Source organism: Moschus berezovskii, chromosome 21, assembly GCF_049115385.1.
Source record: "Moschus berezovskii isolate FMDL1 chromosome 21, NW_MosBer_1.0, whole genome shotgun sequence".
Taxonomy (NCBI): Eukaryota; Metazoa; Chordata; class Mammalia; order Artiodactyla; family Moschidae; genus Moschus; species Moschus berezovskii.
Genome location: NC_142480.1, coordinates 13661843 through 13678305, shown reverse-complemented (window position 1 = coordinate 13678305; position 16463 = coordinate 13661843). Strand labels below are relative to the sequence as shown.

At 38.8% G+C, this 16463-nt stretch overlaps 1 protein-coding gene and 1 pseudogene across 1 annotated transcript in view; one reads left to right on the top strand and one right to left on the bottom strand.

Moving 5' to 3' along the window:
- The window catches only part of CATSPERB (catsper channel auxiliary subunit beta), a 117102-nt gene extending 106741 nt beyond the window's left edge, over nt 1-10361 (bottom strand). Inside the window, exons 1-4 of the mRNA XM_088829775.1 lie at nt 10283-10361; nt 7443-7531; nt 5013-5016; nt 3994-4130 (exon numbers count right to left, since the gene is read on the bottom strand). Coding sequence (XP_088685901.1) covers nt 3994-4130; nt 5013-5016; nt 7443-7531; nt 10283-10361 — 309 coding nt within the window. The remainder of the gene's footprint in view (nt 1-3993; nt 4131-5012; nt 5017-7442; nt 7532-10282) is intronic.
- A 4197-nt stretch (nt 10362-14558) lies between these two features.
- On the top strand, nt 14559-15040 carry LOC148774500 (transmembrane protein 14C pseudogene; annotated as a pseudogene).
- Nucleotides 15041-16463: the final 1423 nt, after the last annotated feature.

Genomic DNA, 16463 nt, shown 5'->3' with positions numbered 1-16463 from the left:
GTGACATATTCAAAATGCAGAATGACATATTCAAAATGCTTAAAGCAAATGAAATCACTCAGAAATTCTATATCTTACAAAATAATCTTTCAAAAATTAAAGTGACCACTAAAAACCTACTGGAATTTATAAGTGAGTTCAGTATGTTTTCAGGATATCAGGTACAACAATTAATTATATTTTTATATACTTGCAAAGAACAATCTGGAAATTAGAATAAGAAAGCAATTCTCCTTACAACAGCATCAAAAAGAATGAAATATTAGAAATATATTTAACAAAAGAAGTGCAAAACTTATACTCTGAAAATAACAAAGCATTGTTGAAAGAAATTCAAGAAAACCTAAATAAATGGAAAGAATCCAGCTTGTACATCTGGAAGTTCTTGGTTCATATACTGTTGAAGCCTAGCTTGAAGGATTTTGAGCATTACCTTGCTAGGATGTGAAATGAATGCAACTGTGTGGTAGTTTGAACATTCTTTGGCATTGCTCTTCTTTGGGACTGGAATGAAAACTGACCTTTTCCAGTCCTGTGGCCACTGCTGAGTTTTCTAAGTTTGCTGACATATTGAGTGCAGCACTTTAACAGCATCATCTTTTAGGATTTGAAATAGCTTAGCTGGATTTCCATCACCTCCACTACTTTTGTTTGTAGTATTACTTCCTAAGGTTCACTTGACTTCACACTCCAAGAAGTCTGGCTCTAAGTGAGTGACCACATCATCGTGGTTATCTGGGTCATTAAGACCTTTTTTGTATAGCTCTTTTGTCTATTCTTGCCATCTCTTCTTACTCTCTTCTCCTTCAGTTAGGTCCTTGCCATTTCTCTCTTTTATCATGCCCATCCTTGCATGAAATGTCCCCTTGATATCTCCAATTTTCATTTTATTTCTTAAAATTTTTCATTTATTCATTTTTTTAACTTTTGGTTGAGCTCTGTCTTTGTTGCTGCACGCAGGCTTTCTCTAGTTGTGACAAGCAGGGCCTGCTCTCTAGATGTGGTGCCCCGGATTCTCATTGTGGTGGCTTCTCTTCTCATGGAGCACGGGCTCTAGGGCCCATGGGCTTCAGCAGGTGCAACTCTAGGGGTCTAGCTGCTGCTGCTAAGTCACTTTAGTCGTATCCGACTCGTAGCAACCACATGGACTGCAGCCCACCAGGCTCCCCCGTCCCTGGAATTCTCTAGACAAGAACACTGGAGTGGGTTGCCATTGCCTTCTCCGAGGGGTCTAGAGCACAGGCTAAATAAATATTTATGGGCTTAGTTGCTCTGCAGCATGTGGGATCTTTCTGGACCCAGGATTAAACCAGGGTCCCCTGCATTGGCAGGCAGATTGTTAACCACTAGATCACCAAAGAAGTCCTTCCGATTTTCTTGAAGCAGTCTCTGGTCTTTCCCATTCTACTGTTTTCCTCTATTTCTTTGCATTGTTCATTTAGGAAGGCCTTCTTATCTCTCCTTGCTATTCTCTGGAATACTGCATTCAGTTGTGTATGGTGGTGGTGGTGGTTTAGTTGCTAAGTCATGCTTGACGCTTGCAACCCCATGGACTGCAACCTGCCAGGCTCCTCTGTCCATGGGATTTCCTAAGCAAGAATACTGGAGTGGGTTGCCATTTCTTTCTCCAGGGGATATTCCCTGACCCAGGGATCGAACCTGGGACTCCTGCATTGCAGGCAATCTCTTTACCAACTAGACCACCAAGGGTGCCCCAGTTGGGTGTATCTTTCTCTTTCACCATTGCCTTTCACTTCTCTTCTTTTCTCATATATTTGTAAAGCCTCCTCAGACAACACGTTTGACTTCTTAGGTTTCTTTTTTGGGGATGATTCTGGTCACTGCCTCCTTACAAACCTCCATCCATAGTTCTTCAGGCACTCTGTCAGATCTAATCCCTTGAATCCATTCATCACCTCCACTATATAATCATAAGGGATTTGATTTAGGTCATACCTGAATGGGTTTGAGTGAACTCTGGGAGTTGGTGATGGATAGGGAGGCCTGGTGTGCTGTGATTCATGGGGTCGCAAAGAGTCGGACACAACTGAGCGACTGAACTGAACTGAGCTGAACTGAATAGCTTAGTGGTTTTCCCTACTTTCTTCAATTTAAATCTGAATTTGGCAATAATGAGCTTATGATCTAAGCTACAGTTAGCTCCAGGTCTTGTTTTTGCTGACTGTCTAGAGCTTCTCCATCTTTGGGTGCAAAGAACATAATCAATCCGATTTCAGTATTGACCATCTGGTGATGTCCATGTGTAGAGTCATCACCTGGGTTATTGGAAAAGGGTGTTTGCTATGACCAGTGTATATTCTTGACTAAACTCAGCCTTTGCCCTGCTTCATTTCGTACTCCAAGGCCAATCTTGTCTGCTATTCCAGGTATCACTTGACTTCCTACTTTTGCATTCCAATCCCCTATGATGAAAAGGACATTTTTTTTTTTTTTTTGGTGTTAGTTCTAGATGTTGTTTTGGGTCTTTATATGACCAGTCAACTTCAGCCTCTTTGATATCAGTGGTTGGGCCTGGACTTGAATTACTGTGATGTTGAGTGGTTTGCCTTGGAAATGAAGTGAGATCATTCTGTCATTTTTGAGATTGCACCCAACTACTGCATTTCAGACTCTTGTTGACTATGAGGGTTACTCCATTTCTTCTAAGGGATTTTTGCCCACAGTAGTAAATATAATGGTCATCTGAATTAAATTTGCCCATTCCCGTCCATTTTAGTTCACTGATTCCTAAGATGTTCACTCTTGCCATCTCATCTTGCCAGTGAACTCAGTGTTCACTGCTTGACCACAGCCAATTTACCTTGATTAACCTAACTTTCAGGTTCCTATGCTACATAGTTCTTTATAGCATCAGACTTTACTTTCCCCACCAGACAAACCCACAACTGAGTGTCATTTCTGCTTTGGCCCAGCCACTTCATTCTTTCTGGAGCAATTAATAATTGCCCTCTGCTCTTCCCCAGTAGCATACTGGACACCTTCCAACCTAGGGGGCTTATCTTCTGGTGTCATATTTTTTTGCCTTTCCGTACTGCTCATGGAGTTCTTATAGCAAGACTGCGGCGTGGTTTGGCATTTTCTGCTCCAGTGGACCACATTTTGTCAGAACTCTTCACTACAACCTGTCTTGGGTGGCCCTGCAGAGCATGGCTCATAGCTTCATTGAGTTACTCAAGCCTCTTTGCCATGACAAGGCTGTGATCCATGAAGGAGACCATAATATAATTTGTCATTAAAAAGGATTATGAATGATATATGCTATCACATGATGAACCTTGAAACTATTATGATAACTGAAGGAAGCCATTCACCAAATACTGCTTATTATACAGTTTCATATACATGAAATATTCAAATAAGCAAATCCAGAGAGACAGAAAGTACATTCAGTTCAGTTCATTAGTGGTTGCTTAATACTGGGGAGTAGAAGGTGTAATGGGCAGTGACTATCAACGGGTATGGCCGTCTTTTGTAAGTGGTGAAAGTGTTCTAATATTAGATCGTAGTGATGGCTGCATTCTGTGAATATACTAAAAACCATTTGATTATACACTTTAGGCAAATTGTATGGCATGTAAATTATATCTTAATAAAGTTGCTACCCCCCTCCCCCAAAAATGAAATAAAGACATTTTCAAAGGCAAAAAACATCCAAAGAATTAATTGCCAGTAGACCTGCTCTGTAAGAAATGCTAAAAGTTCTTCATTGTTGAAGGAATATGACACCAGATGGCAACTTATACTTACAGAAAAGAATGAAGAGCAGTGGAAATAATGAATATGCGAATAAAAAATATGAATCTTTTTCTTTTCTTCTCTTAATTTCTTAAAAGAATATGATTGTTTAAAGTAAAAAGTATAGCAATGTATTATTGGATTTAAACCATATTGCCAGATTAGTTGTTTTTTTAAAAACATATTCTAAAAGGAACAGTATTCTTGTTAATATATCACAGAATAAAATGTAATTACCAAAGTTAAATTAAAGTGAAAGATCCCCGTGTATGTACTATTTATGATTTCCAGGCTGGGAGCAAGTCCTGCTGATGTGAATACGCTGAGAAACTCCTTCGTAGTAAACTCAACTTCAGATTGGAAAAAACACTGGACTTTTTTTTGGGAAAGAGAAAAACAAAAACAAGTAGTGACAGTTTGATGAAGGGAAGCATGTTTTACATTAATTTAAAAGTGAGGCGAAATCTATGAAAAGTAGATGCTGCTAAAGATTGCTATCTCTAGTAATTCTAGTCTTTAACGTCAAAAAAAAAATCTATTTTGAAAAGTACACTTTTCAAAAGTCAGTAAGCTATTATGCTAGTGTCATAACAGATTTCAATACACCCTATAATAATATTTTCTGTCATAGAAATGGTCATAAAGTTATTCTATTTAATAAACATAGAATCAAAACCTAATGCTATCACATGTAGAAATTTCTATTTTATTAACATCATTATTTTGTGTCTAAATGAAAAAGAAGCAAGTGTATGAAGCTTAATCATTTCACTGCATTTTTATTGAATATTTCCCAGTTGTGGGAAGGAAAATGAAAAGGTTGTGGTCATAAATGGTGGAAATTCTTGAAAATCAATACAGATAAGACAAGCTTCATCTCATTTAGTTCTCCTAGTAGAGATCACTTTGGGCAAGTTACCTATCTGAATTTCAGTTTCCCTATCTATAAAATGAAGAAACATTCATTCCAAGGATATTTACTGAGCCCTTACCATGAAACAGGCAGTGTCATAGGTACTGGGGAAACAGAAGTAAACAAAACAGGCAAAAATCTTGGACCTAATGGAATTTATATACCAAGGGGGTTAACCAGGAGATAAACCCAAATAAAAAGGTGTTATCACTTCTCCACAATTTATTGCTGTTTGTTAAGATGGAACTGAAGATGGTATACAAGCTCCAAATTCTAAGCACCCCTTTGAGTTACTCATCACTGAGTTCTCCTACAGGTATGTGCATTGTATGTGTAAATAAACTTTTCTCTATTTTTGGCTGTGCCCTGCCCAGACCATGGCAGTAAAAGTGCTGAGTCCTAACCACTGGGCTGCCAGGGAATTCCCAAAGTGCATATTTATCTCCTGCTTAATCTATCTTTTGTCAGTTTATTTTACAGGCCCCAGCCATAGAATCTAAGAGGGGAGGTTTAGTACTTTCCCGTAGTACTTATCTTAAAGAAGATTAAATGTTATAATGAACATGAAAATGCTTAGAAAAATGCCTGACACAGATAAATACTTTATAAATGTTAACTATTATTTCTATTAATTCCTATTCTAGAACTGTGCTGTGATGTGCTTAATCTCTCAGTCATATTCGACTCTTTTTGACCCCATGGACTATAGCCCACCAGGATCCTCTGTCCATGGAATTCTCCAGGCAAGAATACTGGAGTGGGTTGCCATGCCCTCCTCCAGAGGATCTTCTCAACCCAGGGATTCGACTCAGGTCTTCCCTGTTGAGGCGGATTCTTTACTGGCTGAGCCATGAGGGAAGCCCCTTCTAGAACTAGCACATTCAGTTCAGTTCAGTTCAGTTCAGTCGCTCAGTCGTGTCTGACTCTTTGCGACCCCATGAATCACAGCATGCCAGGCCTCCCTGTCCATCACCAACTCCCAGAGTTCACTCAAACTCATGTCCATGGAGTCGGTGATGCCATCCAGCCATCTCATTCTCTGTCGTCCCCTTCTCCTCCCGCCCCCAATCCCTCCCAGCATCATTACAACTATCCAAAAACTAGGTTATGACTTGCCGTCACAAAGGACAAAACTGAAGATTAGCGAGGTTAGGTAACCTGCCCTAGGACACACAGCCCATGTATGGTAGAACCAAAATTTGACCCCAGTTCTGTAAGTCTCTCTTTCTCTAGAGTCCATGTCTTTTCTAAAATATGTACTCAGAGACTCAGTCATGTCTGACTCTTTGCAACCCCATGAACTATAGCCCATCAGGCTCTTCTGTCCATGGGCTTTCCTGGGCAAGAATACTGGAGTGAGTTGCCATTTCCTTCTTCATTTCCCATAATATTTAATCACAAACAGGAAAGACATGTGTGACTCAAAGGGAATGAACTTCATAAGAGCTGTAAATAAAAAATTAAATATATGTTTGGCATATCAAGAAGGAATGGGGACTTTAGGATAAATGTATTTGTCCTTATGGAGTTGTATTTATCATAGATTTTTAGACAATCTGTGCAATTTTCATTAACATGTTTTCGTTAGCATTTGCTTCATGGCTATCTTAACAACATTTTATTTTGCTGTGTTTTTTAAACTTTGCCATTATTTGAATCAAAGGAGTCAAATAACCCTTACCCAAAATGACAACTGCAATGTGGTACTTGTTATGAAAGGAAAAGATTCTTTCCCAAGTTCATGTGAGGTAATGTTCTTTCTCTAACAGGCTACATCTGTCAAACTTCAAATGAACAAATCAGATTCACAAAAAATGAAGATCATTACAGCCAATCTTTTTTTAAAAAAAGAGGAAGGAGGCATCTTAAAAAAAGAAAGCAAACTACCCAGGGTGTTCAATGGCTAAATGAAATATTTCACTTGATCCAAGGGAAATGAAATAGGATAGAAAGGATAATTATTTATATCCAATTTCACCTCCTGAAGTCTGAGATCATGGCATCTGGTCCCATTACTTCATGGGAAATAGATGGGGAAACAGTGGAAACTGTGTCAGACTCTTTTTTGGGGCTGCAAAGTCACTGTGGATGCTGATTGCAGCCATGAAATTAAAAGACGCTTACTCCTTGGAAGGAAAGTTATGAACAACCTAGATAGCATATTAAAAAGCAGAGACATTACTTTGCCAACAAAGGTCCATCTAGTCAAGGTTATGGTCTTTCCAATGGTCATGTATGGATGTGAGAGTTGGACTGTGAAGAAAGCTGATCGCCAAAGAATTGATACTTTTGAACTGTGGTGTTGGAGAAGACTCTTGAGAGTCCTTTGGACTGCAAAGAGATCCAACCAGTCCATTCTAAAGGAGATCAGTCCTGGGTGTTCATTGGAAGGACTGATGCTAAAGCTGAAGCTCCAATACTTTGGTCACTCATGCGACGAATTGACTTACTGGAAAAGACTCTGATGCTGGGAGGGATTGAGGGCAGGAGGAGAAGGGGACGACAGAGAAAGAGATGGCTGGATGGCATCACCGACTCCATGGACATGAGTTTGAGTGAACTCCGGGAGTTGGTGATGGACAGGGAGGCCTGGCGTGCTGTGATTCATGGGGTCGCAAAGAGTCAGACACGACTGAGCAACTTAACTGAACTGAACTGAAGTCTGAAAATAGTAGAAGACATTTGAAAAGAGTACAGCACTACTGGTTTCACATTTGGACTAAAAAGGAGTACAAGTGATTGTAAAACACATGCTATTAGTAATGGACCTTACCAAGTCATCAGAGGAAAGATACAATTTGATCATTTCATCCTTTGGGGGAATCCCTTCACTACCACAAGCAAAGCGGGCCTCTGTATCACCTAAACAACACAAACATATATATGTATATTTTAGGTCATTAATGAAGAATTTCCATTAAAAACATTTTTAAACAGGAAATATTTTTAAAAGATTAAAAATTATAATTGTATATTTAAAATTCACATCACTCTAGATTAAATTAAGGTCTCCCAATTTTTCATTTTAAAGATACAATTTCTGTTGTTGTTTTTCAGGTGCTCAGTCATGTTCATTCCTTTGTGACCCCTTGGACTGCAGCACGCCACGCTTCCCTGTCCTTCACTATCTCCCTGAGTTTGCTCAGACTCATGTCTATTGAGTCAGTGATGCCATCCATCCATCTCGTCCTCTGTCACCCTCCTTCTCCTCCTTCCCTCAATCTTTCCCGCATCAGGGTCTTTTCCAATGAGTCGGCTCTGTGCATCAGGTGGCCAAAGTATTGGAGTTTCAGCTTCAGCATCAGTCCTTCCAATGAATATTCAGGGCTGATTTCCTTTAGGATTGACTAGTTTGATCTCCTTGCAGTCCAAGGGACTCCCCAAGGGTTATCTCCAGCCCTAAAATGTTAAAGCTAATTTCGAAAACTAATTTCAAAAGCATCAATTCTTAGGCGCTCAGCCTCCTATTTATAGACCAACTTTCATATCCATGCATGATACTGGAAAAATCAGGACCTTGTCAGCAAAGAGATGTTTCTGCTTTTTAATAGGCTGTCTAGCTTTTTCATGGCTTTCTCTCCAAGAAGCAAGCATCTTTTAACTTCATGGCCGCAGTCACCATCAGCAGTGATTTTGGAGCCCAGGAAAATAAAGTCTGTCACTGTTTCCACATTTTCCCCTTCTATTTGCCATGAAGTGATGGGACCAGATGCCATGATCTTAGTTTTTTTAATGTTGAGTTGTAAGCCACTTGTCTATGCTGTGTTTGGAACTGAGATTAGTTCTATACTGAGATATTTTTTCCTCAGTTGCAATAGTCCCTGAATAAACTGTGGTATTACAGCTTTAAATACTGTCCAGCTCTGGTTTTCCTTGGCAGAATGAAGTTAAAGCCAGATGCAGTAAAGTATTGAAGCCCATCATAGGTAAGGCTAGATGAAGATTGACTACAGACATCTTTTATAATAAGCATGGGTTTTGGTGGTATACAGTGGCAAAATACTTTTTAAAAGACTGTTTAATTTAAAGATGAGTTAGGAATTTTTTATATCATTTTTGAAAAAGTGTCTTAAATTTTCTGATCTTTTTGAAATGAAAATTGGCTGTCAGGAATATGCTGACAGTTTCAAAAAAATAAATCAGGACTCAATATGTCCTTTCAAACTTTGAACAAGGAACATGAAATCAAATACTTTAAAAAGTGCATGCTGTGGAGAGAGCATGTTGAATATAGGTAGTGGGAAATGTTTACATTGTTATGTGATTTTGTTGCAGGAAATCTCAGGAACTCTCATAAATATATCACCTATAATTAATGTCATATCTGTAATACTTTAGAAATTTGAAAATGGAGTTTTTACTTAATTTAAATATTTTAAATGAAATTTCAATAAAGTTTGAAACTATTTAAAGCAAAAAATCTGATGTACAGAAAGATGGAAGCTTGCTAAAATTTTTTCAATAAAAACCTTTACAAAGTTGAAAGATGGGATTGAAAAGTCACTTATCCTTGGATCACTTATCCTTGTACTGTCTTTGTGGGATACTCTTCCACATGCCTGCAAAGACATTTGGGGGACCCATATATATTGCTATCTTTCCTGTAATGTTTTCTCTGACTCCATCCTGTGCCCAGTTGAAAGTATATACTCTCTCTTCTCCGAAGTCTCATAAGTTTGCCAGTGACTCTGTAATCTTAGTTTATATCCGTATTTGTGTAATACATTCTCTAGTAGATATAGGAAATAGAACTGATTCACTGCACAACTCATCCAATTCTGCAACACATCCATGTGTAGAAGAGAGCCTGAAGTCTCTCCATCCACTCAGTCAACAATTTTTTTTAGCATCTACTATGTTGACTCACTGGAAAAGACTCTGATGCTGGGAAAGTTTGGGGGCGGGAGGAGAAGGGGAAGACCGAGAATGAGATGGCTGGATGGCATCACCGACTCTGTGGACATGAGTTTGAGTGAACTCCAGGGGTTGGTGATGGACAGGGAGGCCTGGCGTGCTGTGATTCACGGGGTCGCGGAGAGTCGGACATGACTGAGTGACTGAACTGAACTGAACTGAATGTTCTGGTAGATCCAGTTTCATATATTACAGAAGCTATACAATCTGCATAGATAGAGGTGGATTTGTCTTATTCCTTTTATAAAGTTTTACACCATGAAAATCCTATTCGTCAATTTGATCCATGTATTAATTTCATAAAATTCTCAGATTATTAGCCTATAATTCAGTTTACAATTCATCTTACATGTAACCATTCATGGAGGAAAAATCAAAAAGATCTATCCAAATAATTCAAGCTTTGTAAATATAAAATGATCCTTAAAATTTAAATATTGTATGACTTCAGTTCAGTTCAATTTAAATATTGTATGACTTACAAGTAGTGAAATACTATAGCTAAAGAAAAGTCCCAATGTGCACAATGATATTACTAGAAACCTCTACTACAATAGATAGTACCCAGGAAAAACTGGAAGATAAGGTAAAGAAGAAGTGCTAAAAGAAAAAAACTGTTAGTGTTAGTGAGGAAAGGATATAAAAGGGAACTCCTGAGGAGATTTTCTCTATTTTAGACAGTAAGAGTCTGAAACCTACCTTTATTATATGTTATTCCTGATGAATAGTCAAACATGTTCAAAAGTAAAATCAGAACATATAAATGTGGCAATTCCATCTGTTAGAAGAAACAAGAATTGTTTCCATTCATTTACTCTGAACACACTTTTTAGTTCCTTTTGCTATAAACAACAGCATCATAAAGAAAACGTATCCCTTTTGAATTAAAAATATTTCTCATTATGTGATAAAAGCAGGAAACAATGGACTAAACTCTACACTTACTCCTTAGTTGGTAAGAAAGATATTTATAAATATAATTATTGTAAACTAAAGAGCTGTGGCTTAGGTTTTTCTGCAATCCATGTAACGGTTAAAGAGGCATGATTAATTCTACAGCTGTGTAAAACACAACCTGACTTTAGATAAAGACTCTGGGGATGATATAGTTGTACTTGATCTAAGATTCTGACTGCAATACTCTTGAAAGAGACAACGCATGTGACTCCTAAGCATTCCTGCACATCCTTGCTGGGTACCAAGAATGCAACGCCCTTTTCTCAGGGTTGTGTTTGCAGCAAGCAACCTTGAAGGATGAGGTGACATCTTCCCTGGACAAGCACAGGCTTCTTTCCATGAAGAATCTCCCAGACTCAGTGTTATTCTGTAATGCACACCACTATGTGTGTTAGCAAGTATCTGTTATGGGCCAAACCATTTCCCACCCACCAAATTCATATGCTGAAGTCCCAAACCCCAAATATATCAGAATGTGGTCATATTTGGAGATGGGTGTCTTTATAGAAGTAATTAAGCTAAAATGAAATCATTAGGGTAGGCGCTAATCCAACATGACTAGTGTCTTTATAAGAAGGGAAAATTTTGGACACACACTCATACAGAGGGAATATGATGTGAAGACACAGGGAGAAGGCAGCCGTCTACAAGCCAAGGTGAAAGGCCTGTAACAATTCCTTCCTTGTGGCTCTCAAAGGGAACCGACTCTGCTAACACTTTGATCTTGACACTAAACTGGACTCTTAAAGGACCTTCTTGCTTTGTTTGGGACCCTACATGACCCCCACTTTTTGAAGTAAAAGAGGTTTCTCCTGAAGTTTGCAGGTTTCTCCTGAGTCTCTAAAGGCTGGCTCAAGAGTTAAAGATCAAGAAAGTGTGATCACGAAAAAAAAAAAAAGAGTAACTGTTGGGTCAGGAAACTGGTAATGATTTAAACAAAAGATTAATCAGATAGCAGAGTCAGAGGACCTTCAGTTCCTCCACTAAGCTGTCTGACCACTGGAAAGTGACTTGACTTCTTGAGGTTCAGGTTCATTTTCTATTCAGGCTATAGGGATAACACTTCAGAGGGTTGCTGTGAAAAGAACTGAGTAACATACTAACACATCCAACAGCTACTTTACACAGAATAAGCACTTGATAAATATTAGCTCTGAATCCATGTTTTTATACATTAAAGCAAACTCTTTATCCTTATCATATCATACTCTCCTACTCATCCTTAACAGTCAAATTACCTCCACTTATTCCCATTTAATGCTTACAAGTTTCATGTAATGGTCAGATATAGGACACATATCTGGGCATTTCTATTCTCCAGCACCAAATAAATATTGGGAATTGTCCCAGAGAAGGTACTACTTCCCTCATCATCTGGTATTTATAGTTACTCTATTATCCTGGAAGAGTGATTACACTATAAATTCATGCTATAGTAGGGCCTTTATTTCTTACTGTAATTTCCTCTTACTGGGATACCCAACAAGTTGCACTTTTCTTTTTTATATTTTCCCAAGCATTCTTCCATATAAGTTGACAAAGAAGAACCCAAATTGGGAGCCGAGTTTTCACAGCTTACTGGTTTAGTAGTTCACTTAACTGTGGTAACAGCCAATCAGCTGCTACCAAGTACAGAAGCATGGTTAGAAAAACCTAAAGGACAGGCAGTTAGAATTTCCAATTAACTGTCTCTTTCAAAGAGCACCAAAGGTCTTTTTCTTTAAAAATCTTCAAGACATGGAGTTTGTTCAAACCTATCATCTTTTATACAACATCCATCTAGGAAGGTTCAGAAACCTACAAGTGACTATCTACAAAATACTTCAATCCTCATGGGATTGAGTGCCTTAGGAGAAACAAAAATGATAAAAGGTCATACCAACTACCTACAATGAGGTTTAAGGGAAGACAGTCTGCCAAAGAAAGCTTCATAACTGTGTCCAGAAAGAAGAATGGGACTTAATAGGGAGTTGATTAGGGTTGATTGATTAGGATTGCTAAGTAGGAAGTTAGACACGAACAACAAGGGTAGGCCTGGCTGAAAGGGATGCAAGCTGATCTCTAAACTTCATCCCAGACACACACAGCAGAGCTCACAGATACGATACAAAATAACTACAGACTTTTCAACTCTTGCACATGTGTCCTAAGCACACAGTGGATAAAAGACCACAGGGGCTTCTCCAAGAAACCTTAGGCAGTTAGGCAGTTAGGTGCCCATTAAGGGCTCATGAATATTCTACAAATAATTATAACAGACGGAATTATGGGAAGATATAAATAACACAGTCTACTGATATACAACTTATAATTGTCAATCGGCCTTGAGCATATGCCCATTTGTATTCCCTTTCATTGATTGGTGATGGGTACAAGCCCTACTTTGAACCAGACATAACCAAAAGGAGAAGACTGTAAGTATAAAACAGGGAAGCCAAGAGGGTTTGCCAGGAAGGATGAGGAGGACTCCTTTTATTAGTTGGACTAATAAAAGATTGTATGCTTGACCTGAATGAGTTGTAACTTGTCTATTGTTCTACACCTTTTGGTCCATTGCTTTAAGGTTTTGTTGTGACAAGATAAGAACCATGGAAGAGAAATAAACCAACCCAACACGGTAAACAGAAAGGTGAATATACAGAGCAGAAAGATAGCAATGAGTTACCTGTGTTTGAGAATCAGTAAGATAAATTGCTAACATCTGCTGGATCATTGAAAAAGCAAGAGAGTTTCAGAAAAACACCTATTTCTGATTTATTGACTATGCCAAAGCCTTTGACTATGTGGATCACAATAAACTGTGGAAAATTCTGAAGGAGATGGAAATATCAGACTACCTGACCTGCCTCTTGAGAAATTTGTATGCAGGTCAGGAAGCAAGTTAGAACTGGACATGAAACAACAGACTGGTTCCAAATAGGAAAAGGAGTACATCAAGGCTGTATACTGTCACCGTGCTTATTTAACTTATATGCAGAGTACATCATGAGAAATACTGGGCTGGAAGAAGCACAAGCTGGAATCAAGATTGTCAGGAGAAGTATCAATAACCTCAGATATGCAGATGACACCACCCTTATGGCAGAAAGTGAAGAGGAACTAAAGAGCCTCTTGATGAAAGTGAAAGAGGAGAGTGAAAAAGTTGGCTTACAGCTCAACATTCAGAAAACTAAGATCATGGCATCTGATCCCATCACTTCATGGGAAATAGATGGGGAAACAGTGGCAGACTTTATTTTTTTGGGCTCCAGAATCACTGCAGATGGTGACTGCAGCCATGAGATTAAAAGATGCTTACTCCTTGGAAGGAAAGTTATGACCAACCGAGACAGCATATTAAAAAGCAGAGACATTCCTTTGTTAACAAAGGTCTGTCTAGTCAAGGCTATTGTTTTTCCAGCAGTCATGTATGGATATGAGAGTTGGACTATAAAGAAAGCTGATCACCGAAAAATTGATGCTTTTGAACTGTGGTGTTGGAGAAGACTCTTGAGAGTCCCTTGGACTTCAAGGAGATCCAACCAACCCATTCTAAAGGAGATCAATCCTGGGTGTTCATTGGAAGGACTGATGTTGAAGCTGAAACTCCAATACTTTGGCCACCTGATGCAAAGGGCTGACTCATTTGAAAAGACTCTGATGCTGGGGAAGACTGAGGGTAGGAGAAGGGGATGACAGAGGATGAGATGGTTGGATGGCATCACCGACTCAATGGACATGGGTTTGGGTAGACTCTGGCAGTTGGTGATGGACAGGGAGGCCTGGCGTGCTGTGGTTCATGGGGTCAAAAGAGTCAGACACGACTAAGCGACTGAAGTGAACTGAACTGAAGATAAATGATAGACGTATCTGTTCTTCAGATTCTTTCTTATGTGAATGTTCTTGGTAGGGTTGATACTCATTAGGCTGCCTTTGCCTAGTGAGCTGATACTGAACTTTCTTGACTTGGTACCCTGATTGGTCATCAAGGTTACAGACGTTATAATAAGTATGTTTTTAAATGGTTATAACAAGACGTTCAGGAAGGAGGTACAGGCCTGGTTTGGACAAAGTGAAAGAGAACAATGCTGAAGGACTCCGGCCCACTAGTGCCTTTACATTGGCTTGGCTTTGGCTATGCAGCACTGGTTGCTTCTGGTGGGATCATTGGCTATGCAAAAGCAGGTAGTGTTCCGTCCCTGGCTGCCGGGCTTCTCTTCGGTGGTCTTGCCGGCCTGGGTTCCTATCAGCTGTCTCAGGATCCGAAGAACGTTTGGCTTTTCTTAGTCACATCTGGAACCTTGGCTGGCATCATGGGGATGAGATTCTACAACTCTAGAAAATTCATGCCTGCAGGCCTGATTGCAGGTGCCAGTTTGCTGATGGTCGTCAAACTTGGAATCAGTGCCTTGGGTAAACCCCATCAGTAATAGTCATGGCCCAGCTTGGACTCATGAAGAATTTTTAAAACTTCTACTCTTTTTCATGTATTAAGATAAACAAGTACAGCATTTTCATGTATTCTGACATTTTTCTTAAAAACAGACCAGAAAACAGCACTGAACTTTGCCAAGATAAAAAATCGGTCATTATCATCACAGCCCTAAAGAGATGGGTAAGGTGTAACACAAGAGTTTCTTCCTGTGGTACCTTCATACAGTTCGATTCTTGTATTTCGGTGTTATCTGTTCTTTCTGTATCTCTAGGTAACATCTCCAGGGATAGAATGTTAGGGTTTCACCATTGGGACCCTCCAAGCCCCATGTGCTGCTTAAGGAACAGTGTGAAAAGGATCTCTTAATGAGATTTAGGGTATCTATTCTTTTGCTTATCTTAGAGCCCAGACCTACTTTGAAATTATGTTAAATAAAATCAATTAAAATAAAGTTTACTGTAAATGAAAAAAAAATAAATGGTGATAGCAAGTCTTGTTTTACATTCGTGTTTTCCTTCAGAATTCCTTTCACGTGGCCATGTAGAATCTGTTTACACCCACATCATGAAAGATAGCTGGTATCTGGGTTATCTATTCCTAAAGAGAACATGTCATAACCACATCCAACCCTGCCCTGCTCTTTTCTGATGACTTTAACTTGAAGGAAGTTACTCATCAACCTGAAAGAACAGTGCAGAACTCAACAAAATATCTCTCCCGGTAAACACTGAGTCACTCCTCCTCCATTAAGAGTATGGATTTTCTTTCAATCAGTCAATGTTGAATTACACTTTGATATGAATGAAAGCTCCCATAGCAGAGAATTTATCTGTAAGTGGAATGAAAATATTCTTCTGGAAAACAAGACAGGCACTAGGCATTTTGTTAGGAAATTATAGGATAAGGAAAAGGGCTGAATGGAAAAAGATGCCTTGGACTTTTTCTGTAATTTTTCTCTAACTATAAAAATTTTCATTATGTAAAATTTGAAAAATACAAACAAGTATAGAGAAATTAATTACCCATAAGCCAACAATCAAATATAACCACTGTTAACACTTTGACCTATTTCTACAACCTGTTCCCTACACATTTATGTTTTAGGTAGGATTCTTCTGTATATAGCTTCAGTCATTGTTACTATTACCATTTTGTTACCATTTTCTCATGTAATTCAACTTTTTTTTCAAAAAAATTCACAATTACATATCTAAAATAACTTGTTGTTTAGTCACTAGGTCGTGTCTGACTCTTTGGGATCCCACAGACTGTAACATACCAGACTACTCTGTCATCCAACATCTCCCAGAGTTTGTTCAAACTCACGTCCATTGAGTCAGTGACACGGTCTAAACATTTCATCCTCTGTCGCACCCTTCTTCTTTTGCCTTTAACCTTTCCCAACATCAGGGTCTTTTCCAATGAGTCAGCTCTTCACATCAGGTGGCCAAAGTATTGGAGCTTCAGCTTTAGCATCAATCCTTCTAATGTATAATTCAGGGTTGTTTT